The sequence below is a fragment of the Pipistrellus kuhlii genome, unplaced genomic scaffold (assembly GCF_014108245.1).
Source record: "Pipistrellus kuhlii isolate mPipKuh1 unplaced genomic scaffold, mPipKuh1.p scaffold_m20_p_7, whole genome shotgun sequence".
Taxonomy (NCBI): domain Eukaryota; kingdom Metazoa; phylum Chordata; class Mammalia; order Chiroptera; family Vespertilionidae; genus Pipistrellus; species Pipistrellus kuhlii.
The window spans coordinates 65,526,894-65,540,233 of NW_023425573.1; the positions used below are offsets into that span (position 1 = coordinate 65,526,894).

At 36.0% G+C, this 13,340-nt stretch overlaps 1 protein-coding gene and 1 non-coding gene across 2 annotated transcripts in view; one reads left to right on the top strand and one right to left on the bottom strand.

The window, feature by feature from the left end:
• Nucleotides 1-13,340, bottom strand: part of THSD7B (thrombospondin type 1 domain containing 7B) — a 696,543-nt gene that overhangs the window by 188,594 nt on the left and 494,609 nt on the right. Inside the window, exon 14 of the mRNA XM_036422004.2 lies at nucleotides 7,932-8,110. Within this exon, the coding sequence (XP_036277897.1) occupies nucleotides 7,932-8,110 (179 nt within the window). The remainder of the gene's footprint in view (nucleotides 1-7,931; nucleotides 8,111-13,340) is intronic.
• On the top strand, nucleotides 288-392 carry LOC118710089. Its single transcript, XR_004985298.1, has one exon. It is a non-coding gene; the product is annotated as a U6 spliceosomal RNA (small nuclear RNA).

Here is a 13,340-nt window from a genome sequence, read left to right on the forward strand (position 1 = left end):
ATTCCTAGAGCTCTACCCGTAATGATTTGTGTATCTTTTGGTTACACTTCTTAATAGAACCATTTATATGGGGACCCAAAGAATCCCAAATTCTTAGGAAATTAGTTATAAATATGTAAAGAGTTATATTCCCTTTTGCCACTAGAAAAATTGCAATGCTGAAAAAGTCGTTTAGAAATAAAATGAAACAGACTTCCCATAGAGGAAGCAATGACAGCAGCTTTTACTATGCCTTCCAGCTGAGTTATTACAACTAAATTATAGGACTTTAAATGTTTTAGTAAACTGTTTACTTCGGCAGCACATCTACTAAAATTGGAGCAATACAAAGAAAATTAGCATGGCCCCCGCATAAGGATAACATGTAAATTTGTGAAGCATTCCACATATATTTTTAAAGTTTCAGTATATAAATACAAAAAAGAGAAGCAATTTGCACAATTTAGTTGCAAAAGGCAATATGGTATAGGTGAAAGCCAACTGAATTTGAAACAAATTATGTGTTAGAGACTAAGGAAGAAGAATCCCACCTAACATTGATCAAGCTCTTGCTCTATGCCAAACAAGGAGATAGGATATTTGTATTTATTTTCATTTTATATGAATGCAATAGTCTTTGAGGTAGTTGCCATTGTAAAACCCATTTGACAGATTATAAAACTGAGACTAAGAAAGGTTGAGTACTTTTCTCACTCTCCCACAGCAAGTAGATGGCAGGGCAGCATTTGACCTCAGACCTGATTGACTCTTAACCCCTTATAGTCATCATGGTGAAGTTGGGCATGTAATCTCTGTAAGCCCCAGACTCCTCTTCTGTAAAATGGGAGGGTCTTCCCAGATTTGCTGAGTGGCTAATTATGGTTGTGCTCATTGTTTAGATTGGGAAGAGCAGGCCAAATATAAAATCCTTTCCAGAGCTAAATTCAGAGGAAATGGTAGCCTTAGTGCCAATAATCTTCCTCCAGTCAGTGTTCACCAACTTGCCTAATCAGAAGAACCAGTAAAAACCACCTCTGCGAACAATACATGGCAACTGTACTGAACACAATTTTCAGAGCAGGATCTGGGAAACTTACTATACTGACTTTCCTCCAACACACAGTGATTTTTCTGTTCAGTAATGGATTAGAAAAAATAGACTATGGATTTCAAAAGATCTAGACAAGCTTCTCGGAAAGACTAAGTTTATCTTGACCCTTAAGTCAGGTTGAAAATATAAATCATGATCCAACAAATGTTCTGCAGGAACCTATGGAAGGATCACGTCAAGATCTAGGTAATTTGTTTTCTGGTGACTTAATATAGGGACAAAGCTTGAAAATCTAAAGCATACAAATTTGCCACTGGCAGACAAATCAGCACTGGCACTCTCCTGCCCAGCATAGTGATTATAATCCATTGTAAATAATTATAAACTTTAAAGTGGCTAAAAGACTAGATCTTAATTATTCTCAACACAAAAAGGGAATGATGTCATCTGACCTGAGAGATGTGTTAGATAATGCTCTGGTGGCAATCAAATTGTGATTATATATATATATATATATATATATATATATATATATATATATATATATATAAATGTATCAAATTAACACCCTGTACATCTTAAACTTAGTGGTACATGCTAATTGCACCTCAGTTAAAAAGGAATTAGCATGCCATTTAGAGTCTTACTTGAAGTAGGTCTCAAGAAAGTTATTTTTTTTTAAAGGTGCTGTCTGCCCATTAGTTAACCATTTAATTTTCTAACATGAATGTTTAGGCCTGGCCGGGTGAAGTGTCATCTTCTACACCAAAATGCTGTGGGTTCATTTCCTAATCAGGGCACATACATCGGTTATGGGTTATTTCACTGGCCAGGGTGGGTATTGGAGGAAACTGATGGATATTTCTCTCTCACATCAAAGTTTTTCTCTTCCTTTCTCTAAAATCTATAAAAAGTATATTCTCAGGTGAGAATTTTAAACTATCTTTGGTATAATGAAATGCTTGTGGTTAAAGTCACATCCATTTTCTTTCAAGGCACTACAGAGGGAAAGTTCCACTCTGTACTGAAAGTTTAAATGACAGCTGATATAGAAAATATATAAAAATTAGGTTCTGCCAATATTTTCTCTAGAAAAGTATTTTAGAATTTCTACTTGATGTACTTGATTAAGAAGACAGTTTTTCAAAACTACAAATATAGATGATGTGATTTTCTGCTAAGCTGATTTTACCTAAAATACTATTTCAGGAGTTCAAGAATTCAGAGCCCAAAAATAATATGAGATACTAGAGGACTGGTGCATGGATTCATGCATGGGTGCGGTCCGGCCAGCCCACCCCGATTGGAGACAATTGGGCCAGGCCAACTGGGGAGAGGGGACACGGGAGGTTGGCCAGCTGGCCCCAACCCCTTGTCAATCTCCCTGTCAAATTCTTGGTCTAGGGGATGATTTGCATATTAGCCTTTTATTCTATAGCATGGGAGCACATTGAGAGAATTCCAAAGACAAAATGTGACTGCTTCCCAATTTTATAGCCAACCCCAGCCCAGCCAACCCTAGAAACCCTGCTTAGGGACAGCATTTGTGACATTTGCCAAGCCTGTTAGTATAGAACATTCTAGATGGGCATAAAATATCTTGAATAACAAGTCAACATGAGTTTGAACACATGAAGAGCAACAATGCCCCGTATTTAAAAACACAATAAAATGCAAGACAGAGTGGATGCCAGGGACAGGGAAACTGCTTCTCATGAAGGACTTCAGCAGCTCGAGAAAAATTAACAAAGTTGCAAAGGATTTTAACAAACCAGAGGCTTTGGAATGACCAAGAATACGGGATGAGTGAACACAAACGTGGGAGAGAGGAATTTTTTAAGAACAATTTTTCTTAGACATGGTGGTAGGGCAAAAGCAAAAAAGAAAAAAACTGCATCTTCTCTGAGCCCCTCAGCTCAATTAGCACAACATCGTGGCCGGAGAGCAGAGAGCTAGAGTTGGCAGCCAGACACAGAGACCGCAGATGGCAGGACACTCACCCTGAGGAACCCTTTCAGGCTGACGCGGGGTGCCGTTACCTGGGCTTCGGGGTAATAATTACCATGTGGGGGAAAGGTGAAATGTTTTAGGAATATGTGCCTCTATTAAGTCACCTTATGTAGCCCCGAGAACAAATCACTCGGCATCCCTTAGTTCTGTGACATGACATCTCATACTTAAAAGGTGAAGTCTCAACCCCCGACCCCTGGAGCCATGCAAGAACAGCCCACCTGGATGTACTTAATCACAGGTGGGCTCGGGCTGTCTTCCACGTTCACGCTCAAGAAGACCTCTTGATCATTGCAGTCTGGGGCTCCTGCCAAGTCCTCAGGCCAAAGTGATCAGACTGTGTCAGGGATGGTTTGGATTAAGTGAGAATAAGTGTGAATGCGGCTAGTTGAAAAGAGGAGGCCAAAATTGGATAAGGGAATTAAATCTAATTGTCCATGTACTTTCCTGAGTAAACACACATTCAGACAGAATGACAGCTATCCTATTTCCATATCCTAACATGCTGCTAATAATTAATGAAGCAGTGCTAAAATAAGCCAAAACTATCTCTCTATAGAAACCCTTTCACATCTGAAAGCCTTCTAAGGGAGAAATGTTCCTGTAAAAATGTATCTGTATAGTATCTTTGAAGAAAAAAGTACTCTTGGAAACATGTTTACCCTGCTATGAGAAATGAAGTGCTATGAAAAATAAAATGCATTTTACTCATCATTTCCACATTTAGGCCACTTCTCTTTTGGGAGAAGACACACCTTTAAAATAGCGATGTTTTTAGCGATCACACATATTTAATTTGTATCTGCTCAGTCTGCTGCAAGGATAAAAACTCTTTTAAAAATGCATTAAAATGGATAGCATGCATTTGTAAAAGTGTAGGTAATGAATCTCAGCCTGAGATTTTTATTCAAACACACTGCAAAAACAAGATTTGCAACAGATAAACACAATATAATTTTCTGGAAGTCTCTTGCCTTCAATTGTGGGAAGAACTCATAAAGGTAAATGCAAGTCCAATGAAGCTTTAATGTCCCCATATTTAATTTTCTGTTAAGCAAAATTCCAAGAGAGAAAAATAGTATCACAAAAATATATAACACAAGTGCACTTATAATCCATCCAACACATTACAGATGGCAACAAATTAAAATGCATTATGTATTTTATTATGCTCAGTAGTGTCAAGTGCATCAACCAACTGATCTGATAATCCATTAAACTATTTAGAAGAAGTTTTCCTCCTATATGAGAGCACGCTGCAGCAATTTGGCATCACAAATATATTTAGCTGAAAGCTACTTAAGTATTGCTGTCCTATCGGCACTTCTAGAGAAAGAGCTGTCTTGTTGATAAGTTTTGGTGTCAAAGAAAGGCTGTTTAATGAGAGACTATAAATGTTGATTTCACTAACAGATTCAGAACAGTATACCCTTATATTATACCAACCTTTCCTTGTACATCACTGAGTTAAATCTCAATGAGACCCAAACAGCAGGATTTTTCAGGCAAGTTTTTTTTTTTTTCCAAATATATTTTTATTGAATTCACAGAGGAAGGAAGAGGGAGAGATAGAAACATCAATGATGAGAGAGAATCATCGATCAGCTGCCTACTGGGGATCAAACCCACAACCCAGGCATGTGCCCTCGACTAGAATCGAACCCGGGACCCTTCAATCCACAGGCTGACGCTCTGTCCACTGACCCAGACCAGCTAGGGCTCAGGCAAGTTTTAAAAGACTCTGAACAATAATATTTTGGAGATCCTTATTTCTTTTCTTTAGATGAGTTGATGTTTTTGAGAATTCATATGAAAAATCACAGCATAAGCGACCAGAGTTCTTACATATTCTGTCTTTCTATGGAACTGTCAACCCACTAATCCAAAGAGAAGGCTTCTTTTCAAATAAAGCATCCACTGGATATAATTTGACAATCCACTAGGGGCTTGAATGCACTACAGAAGTAGAAAGACAGCGCTTGCCCTCAAAAAGATCTATGGAGAAACAAAGGAGGAGAATGAAAAAGCACATGCAGGCATCTAACATTTATGTAGGCATATGCATAATAGGCAGCCCATGCACAAGACAAAGTCTAATATGTGTTTTTACAAGCAGTATGCCAGGGTCAATCTGACACATTCTAAATTTTTTACATACACAGGTGCTAAGGATATGTGCCTCTTTTACTGGTTAATTCAGTTGCATTTTTTATACTCTTGTTGGTGAATGGATGATAGCGTATTAATATGGTTCCAAAAATAGGAAAATAAATCTGAACCTAGAAACCAATTGGAAAGAAGACAAATGTCCTAAAGCCAGTTGTAAAATTGAATTTTACAAAACAGCCTCAAGTGGGTATACCTCTAACTAGACCATATTTCCAGCTTAGAAAAACTAATAGCAGACTCTTCTACAGAAGCATCAGCATAAAGAATAGAAGCTTGGAGATATTTCCCAAACAATGAAAATTCCTAACAATCCCATTTATTTTCAAGTGAGTTAAGAAAATGAGGATAACTTCAAAAGAATTCTGTAGATAACATCACATACACACAGAGGGTTTAAGCTTCCCACAAATATACTTATAGGCAGGTATGTGCTTGCTTTAAGAAAAGTTTCTTTGAAACTTCGGATTTTTCACACTAGTAAAATTTTTGCTATTTACAGACTTGCTATTTACAGACTTACAAGTGAGAGGGGTAGCTATTTCTTATTGCTATTATCAATTAACTTCTGTTAAAACCTAAGTATGGATTGGGGTGAACTTTTTTTATTTGAGTTTAATTAAACCATATACATGCTAGATATCTGAAACCTCTTTATAGGTTTCAGATACTAATTCAATTAGGCAATACTAATTCAATTGCTGATCATTCATGTCAGGATTTATTTCTGAGCATCAAAAAACACAATCATCTTTGGAATGCCATAATGCCTTTCTGGGACTTAAAAGAAACATTTCCTGCTCAGGCACAAATGAACTTAATTTTAATTTATGGAATTTATCTAAATTATGGAACCTGGGATTATCAGTTTGTACTACTTTGTAAGGTTACAGGTTTTATATGTAAATGAAGTGTTTAGAACATGTTTCCTTTAAGTCACAGGAGATTACAAGTACATTTATCTGATTCATACTTTCAAATTTGAGAAACATTTCTATACATTTGCCTTTGTGTATTGAAAATATTGTCCTAAAGTCTGTGCTCAAATACAGTCCTTTTATTCCTTTGATAATTTCCTAGTTCATATATTAAACATATTAAAATAATACTTAATACCAGTGTTTTAAGGACTTAGCTTTCATTGTTGCTTTTGAGAAAGATTTAAGAATTACTATACATTATTTATAACTATAAATTCTTAATAGAGTTTCCATTTTAAATTCCCAGAAAAATCTCCAAGGAATGGTCAGTCTTCATAGAAAATATTCATTTGAAAGTCTTTCTTATGACCATAAATTTGTGAAGTAAGGCGTATCTCCTAGCTTATTTCTTCTCTGATTCATTAATTAAATCCCTTCATTAATCATCCCTTCACCAAACTACAGTACTTGGTCCTCTGCCTTATTTTCCCCAATAGGTTTATATTTGCTTTTTGGGAGGAAAACCAGGTCATTATTTTACCACATAACCTTAAAATAGATGTATCACACTGTGTCCTGTCTTAGAACTTAGCTGCTTTTGTTGGAATGTTAAGTTTTTATTTGTAATGAGTTATATGCCTTTTGGCAAAACTTTGAAAAAGTAGCTAGATATATTGGTCTTGAATTGACAAATGATATCTAAAGCCAAGTAGTACCAGACATGCTATTAAAATTAATTAAAAATAGATGCATTTCCCTTCCATTAGACAACCCGTACAGAAAGTCTAATCAAAATGGGGTTAAGATGACAGAAATTAATATACTCCAGTTAGTAATACAAGCCCGCACAGCTATTCTTTTGAAGCAGTCCTGGAGGATAGAAACTCTACATGCACAAGCAAGACACACTTCACCTCTTTAAGAATAAAGAACTTCTAACTCTCTTCACCTTGTTCCCTGCCTATTCAACTAAATTAAAAAAAATATATATATATGTCAGCCTATATATATATATATATATATATATATATATATATATATATATATGTCAGCCCTAATCTAATAATCAGTATGCAATTGTGGGAGAAATTTTAGTTCTTTATTATATTTCTTATCTAAATTTAGACTCTGTTATATGGGTAAAGTCAACTGAAATACTCAAATCAACTGGGCTTAGTATGGCACTTTGGTTAGACATCTACATGGAAGGGTATTCTTTAGGGTTCCATTTTATGAAAACAGCTTTTATTTTTGGGGAAACAGGTAGAGAAATAGCTCAGAAGAGCCATGAAGAACTGTGAAAACACTGGCAAGGCTGAGAACAACAAAAAAATCAGAAGGAAGAGTTAGGGAAAGGTAAAATAGAACACCATTTTTGCACTATATGATGAGACCAGTAATTATATTTATGGCCATATTATTGACATTCTCCCAACATTAGTACATATGCACAGGTGTATGTGTATTGTATCTATACACATCACTTTTTATGATCACAAATAATCAAATTACATTTCAAGATTAATTAAAATCAATTGGATCTAATTTTTGTAAACATGATTACTGTTAATAATACCAAGTTGAACTCAAGACTACCCAGGAGTGCCCAAGGCTTCTATGACTAATTGTATTATATTAATATCTTTTGCTGAACCCCTCTCTTCTGAACTTGTGATAACCTTTTATGAGCTGCTTCTAACAAGATAATGTTAGGAAATAATAATGAGGATAATTCTTTAATTTCAATAGGAAATAATAATGAGGATAATTCTTTAGCTTTTTATTTGCTGCTTCATGCACTTTACCTGATTCTTGAGATCCAGTTTGGGACATGGGCGACCTCCATTGTAAGGTTTTTCTTTTAGCCATTTGGACCGCATTCTCACACCAATCCCACAAGATGAACTGCAAGATCCCCAGCTGGACCAATCGCTTAACTTGCAATCAAATGGGCAGGGAATGGCACATTCTTCTTGGATATAACCTGAGAGAAAAAGATCCAAGAGAAGGGAGGAAAGTCTGATCAAAAGGTACTGATCGAATTCACTTGCTGTTCTCTTATTGGAGCTCAGGTTGCTCAACAATACTGCCACAGGACCTTCTATTCAAATACACAGACAGAAGTTCTCAGAGACAGATACTTAAGATCGTATCTGCAACCCAAGTTTGTACTTCATAGACAATTCTGGGTTGGAAGGAGCAGGAAAAGTACACACTTAGTCCTTTCTGATAAGAAGAAATGAGGCAGTGCAGGGCTAATGATACCATTTTCCTCACTGATCATTGTGTCCCACCAATTACTATAATTCTGCCGGGAGATAAGAAGCATAACAGAGTCAATCTGGATATTATTGAAAGAGCAAAGTAGAGGCACAGTGAAAGGGCATCTACTGAAATATTGGACTGAAATCAAGAGATATGGATTGAAATACAGATGAAGATGTTCTAGCTTTACTTGTCTTGCTCTTGTCCTCAGCCCAGTTCTTGCTATCATCTTTCTCTAGATAATCTAATTAATTGTAATCTTCTAATTCTGATATCTCAAATGAGTTCTATACAACCTATTCATACACTCAAGTTGGATGGCCAACTACCCCCAAATTCAACATGTCTAAAGCTGGATCCATTGATTTCTTCCTAAACCATTCTATTATTTCATCATCTTAATTAACTACAACATATCTGATTCTTATAGGCTGATGTGCATGCCTATATAATCCTGGTTTTTGGCAGGACCCTTGAATGTGATAAGATGGTGTTCAGGTGATTAGGTTTTAGTGTGTACAAAGGGGAAGGGAACTTGCAGATGGAATTAACATGACAAATCAGTTGATTTTGAGTTTACTAGAAGAGAGATTATCCGGGCCAGGGTGAATGGGCTGGATAATTGGGTTAAAAACCTTAAAAGAGTGATTGGGCCCTTTTTGTGGAGGAAGATTCTCCTGCTGGTCTTGAACAAACAAACAGCTGTGCTATGGAATTCCTATGCATGGTCATATAGCAGGGGACTGAGAGCAGCCACTGGCTGTTAGTCAGCAAGAAAACAGGCCTCAGCTATACAGGCGCATGGAGATGAATTCTGCCAGTAATTCCAAGGGAGCCTTTCTCAGTGAAGTGTTTGAAGAGACCTCGGCCTTGTCCCACACCTTACCTGTAGCCTGGTGAGAAACATAAGCAGAGAATCTGGTACTGCTGACCCTTGGGAGCTGAGCTAATGTTATGAACTAAGTCTGTGGTAAAATTTTGATTCAGCAACTGAAAGCTAACAGCTTATTCAAAATAAAAAAACTGAGTCAACTTAGGCCTTCCTCCATTATATCGCACATGTATTAACAGTTGTAATGAGTTCTTATGTCAAAATGTCCCAAACATGACCCTTACTCTAAAATTCTTTCATCAGTCCCTGGTTTAAGATCTTAGTTTCTGGTCTGGAATCCAGCCAATAGTCTCTGCACTAGTCCCTTTTCCCTAAGCATTCTCTTTTAATATTGTTCAGTCACTCTGAGGAAAAAGTTTCTCTTCTAAAGCTCTAACAACTATAATAAACAGTACATTTAATAAATAATCTTTAAAAAGAAGATAAAAATACATGATTTATGCTACTCATTTTAAACTCTTTTTCTGACTCTATTGCCTTGAAAATAAAGTGCCAACTAGTTTGCAAGAACTATACAATTCTTTACAAGAGCTTCTAAACAAGGGATTTCTTCTTGACTGTAAAATATATTTCTATTGCCTAGGACATACTACAGGCCAATTTGGCTAGAGTCTTCTAGATGGATCTAGGCAGCAGTGTTTTCAAAGGCCCCCAGGGAGTCTAATGTGCAGGCAAGGCTGAGAACTGCATCCCTAACGTGTTTTGCTCCTGCCCTTCCCTCTCCTCTGTCTCAAAACCTGTCCACATAGCTACTCCATCTTCTTCAGTAATACCAATGCCTTTTCTCATGCAAAACTACTTCTTCTTTAGCCAGTTTAGCCTTGCTGGCTCATTTTTATTTTTATCTATATTTGTATATTGAATGATTTTAATTAGAGAGCCTCTAATGCACTGTTTTATATTTTTCCTCCTGATAAGACACAAACCCAGAGGATCTCTATGAAACTCAAGGTCATAAATTCAATGAGTATAAAATAGTTTTGAAATTCAACAGGACTAAGTGACAGTGGCATTTATTTTTCAGGATATATTCATGATAAGAGTATATCCCAAAGGGAAGCCCTTAGTGAAAACCATTAATAATTGCATATTCTCATGCCTATCTCATAATTGAAAATATTAGTTTTACCCACATACTTGAGACTTACAATTTTTGGCAATAGAACATGACTACATGTGGCTATGTACAAGGTTAACCTGCCAAATGAGAATTCAAATTCCTGACTATGGAAACTTCACTAATGTTTTAAAAACTAATTTGCATAAAATATATTACAGAATAGCGTCTGTGGCAAATTTCAAAAATATAAATCCAACTGATATAAAAGAAACTTTTTTTCTATCAAAAATATTTTACAGTCTTGGCCAGTGTGGCTCAATTGGTTGGAGCACTGAAGAGTCCTGTATTTCATTCCAGGTCAGGACATGTACCCAAGTTGCAGGTTCAATCCCAAGTCAGGGTTCTGATCGCATGGGAGACAAAGGATCGACATTTCTCTCTCACATCAATGTTTCTCTCTCTCTCTCTCATCAATAAAAACATATCCTCAGGTGTGATTTAAAAATATATTTATACTATAATTCATATGCAGAATATATTGACTAGACAATCATATTATTTAGCCTAGAGGTGTTTCTGCATATGAAGTTAGATATGGAGTATTTATTACAGAATTATTGGTAGAGCATATACGCAATTTGTGATTTTGTAAACCATATACATTACAAATAGCAGGTACCCAAAAAGTATCCGTTGTTATTATGAGTACAGCTGAACTAAAGATCTGTGATTATTATCTCTATCTGTGTTATATTTAACGACACACTCATTCAGGCTGAAACCCAGAGACCTGGAATGGCTTTTCAGTCTACATTGCTAACCCCCAAATATTTCTCTTTAGGTGAGTGTAAATGAGCATAGGAAACACACAGCTCAGTGTATAAGGCGGTCTTCTTAATGAAACCTACTGTAATTTTTTCCCCTCCATCATTCAAGGACTAACATTTTTCTCTCTATAATAGCTTCTTTTGAAGGATTAGATAAAAACATTGCTGATATTCATAGCCTGAGGAAAAAACCTAGTTTAATTTACTTATATTTTCCTACTGTGTAAAGTAATGGCAAATACAGTACATATTCTATTTATTGGCACTTTGCTAGAATAATGAGAACACAGGACAAAAAATAAGACAGGAAAAGACAAAGAAGTGCTGATTGTCTCTTCCCCACTTCCAAGAGAAGATCTGGGAGAAACTTGTGAGTTAAAATGTTTTCATTTCTCCATATTTGAAGATTTACTATTTTAATTTATACATTTAAAAATATATTGTATTGATTTTTTACAGAGAAGAAGGGAGAGAGATAGAGAGCTAGAAACGTCTATGACAGAGAAACATTGACCAGCTGCCTTTTGCACACCCTCCACCGGGGATGTGCCAGCAACCAAGGTACATGCCCTTGACCAGAAGTGAACCTGGGACCTTTCCATCCACAGACTGACGCTCTATCCACTGAGCCAAACCTGTCCTGTTTCGGCTAATTTATACATTTTAATACTATTTATCTAGTAATGAATGTACCATACTAAAAAGTACCTGATGACTTACATCAAAGTACTTTAAAGTATACAGTTGTTTAAAAGAGGTAGAGAATATGGGGATTGATGTTTTTGACATGGTTGCAAGGAGGACAATTTGAGAAATTAGATCAATACTTTGCCATTACATTCAAGGGAAGACTGGCAGTATTGAGCATTTATTTAAAATATCTGTCCATTAGTATATGGAAATATAGATCAACCCCAGTAAGGTTGTCAGCTTGCTTTGGTGAATTTACATTTTCACCTGAGAATATTGCCCATGAATACTAGTTACATTCTTTCAAAGATGATTCCAACACTGTGTAGGCCTTTGTAAAGCCCAAGAAGAGAGAGTTGAAAAGTACCTACTTTCCCATTATTTCTTCTTTTTTAAAATTTGAGTTATTAAAGTAAATATTTTGAAATTCTACTTGTGAGTAGAAAAAATAATCTTTACTGCATATTTAAAACCTCATCAGCATAGATGTTCCAATGTTAACATTATAAAGTGATGGTTATGGTACTATACATAACAAAGTATCTTATTTGAACCCAAAATCAGATATATGAAATACTGCTGATTCAGAAGTTAGATAAAATTCAAATAATTATATTGACAACGTTGGCCTAGATTCCTTGAAACTCAAATTATCCCTCAGAATATTTATTAAATTGTATTCCTTTCACCAGAAAAAAAATCATTTAAGTGTAAAGCACTTTTTAATAATAAAGCATGTGAACTTTATTTTAAACGCAGGTTCAAGACTAAAAGCTTCATTTTATAGAATGGGCAGAAATAGAAAGGGAAATGGAACCCAGACTTGACTTTGATACCCAGCTCACTATCAAGAAGGAAGGAAGGAAGGAAGGAAGGAAGGAAGGAAGGAAGGAAGGAAGGAAGGAAGGAAGGAAGGAAGGAAGGAAGGAAGGAAGAAAAGAAAGAAAAGAAAGAAAAGAAAGAAAAGAAGGAAAAGAAAGAAAGAAAGAAAGAAAGAAAGAAAGAAAGAAAGAAAGAAAGAAAGAAAGGAAGAAAGAAAGAAAGAAAGAAAAAGAAAGGAAGGAAAGAAAAGGAAAGAAAAGGAAAGAAAAGGAAAGAAAAGGAAAGAAAAGGAAAGAAAGAAAGAAAGAAAGAAAGAAAGAAAGAAAGAAAGAAAGAAAGAAAGAAAGAAAGAAAGAAAAAGTGATCAGTATTATGGCCCCAGAATAGTGCCTGGATTGACAAGGTAGAAAATCAACCTCTGCTCTTAAAGAAATTCATATTTGGAGTATGTCAGGCTTTTGACAAAAATATTTTGATTTTAGAGAGGGAGGGAGAGGAAGAGAAGCATTGATCCATCCATCAGCTGCCTCCTGCACACCCCCTACTGGGGATGGAGCCCACAACCTGGGCATGTGCCCTGATAGGGAATCGAACTGGCAACTTCTTGGTTGGGAAAATGACTTCCAAACAACTGAACCCAACCAGCCAGGGTAAAGAG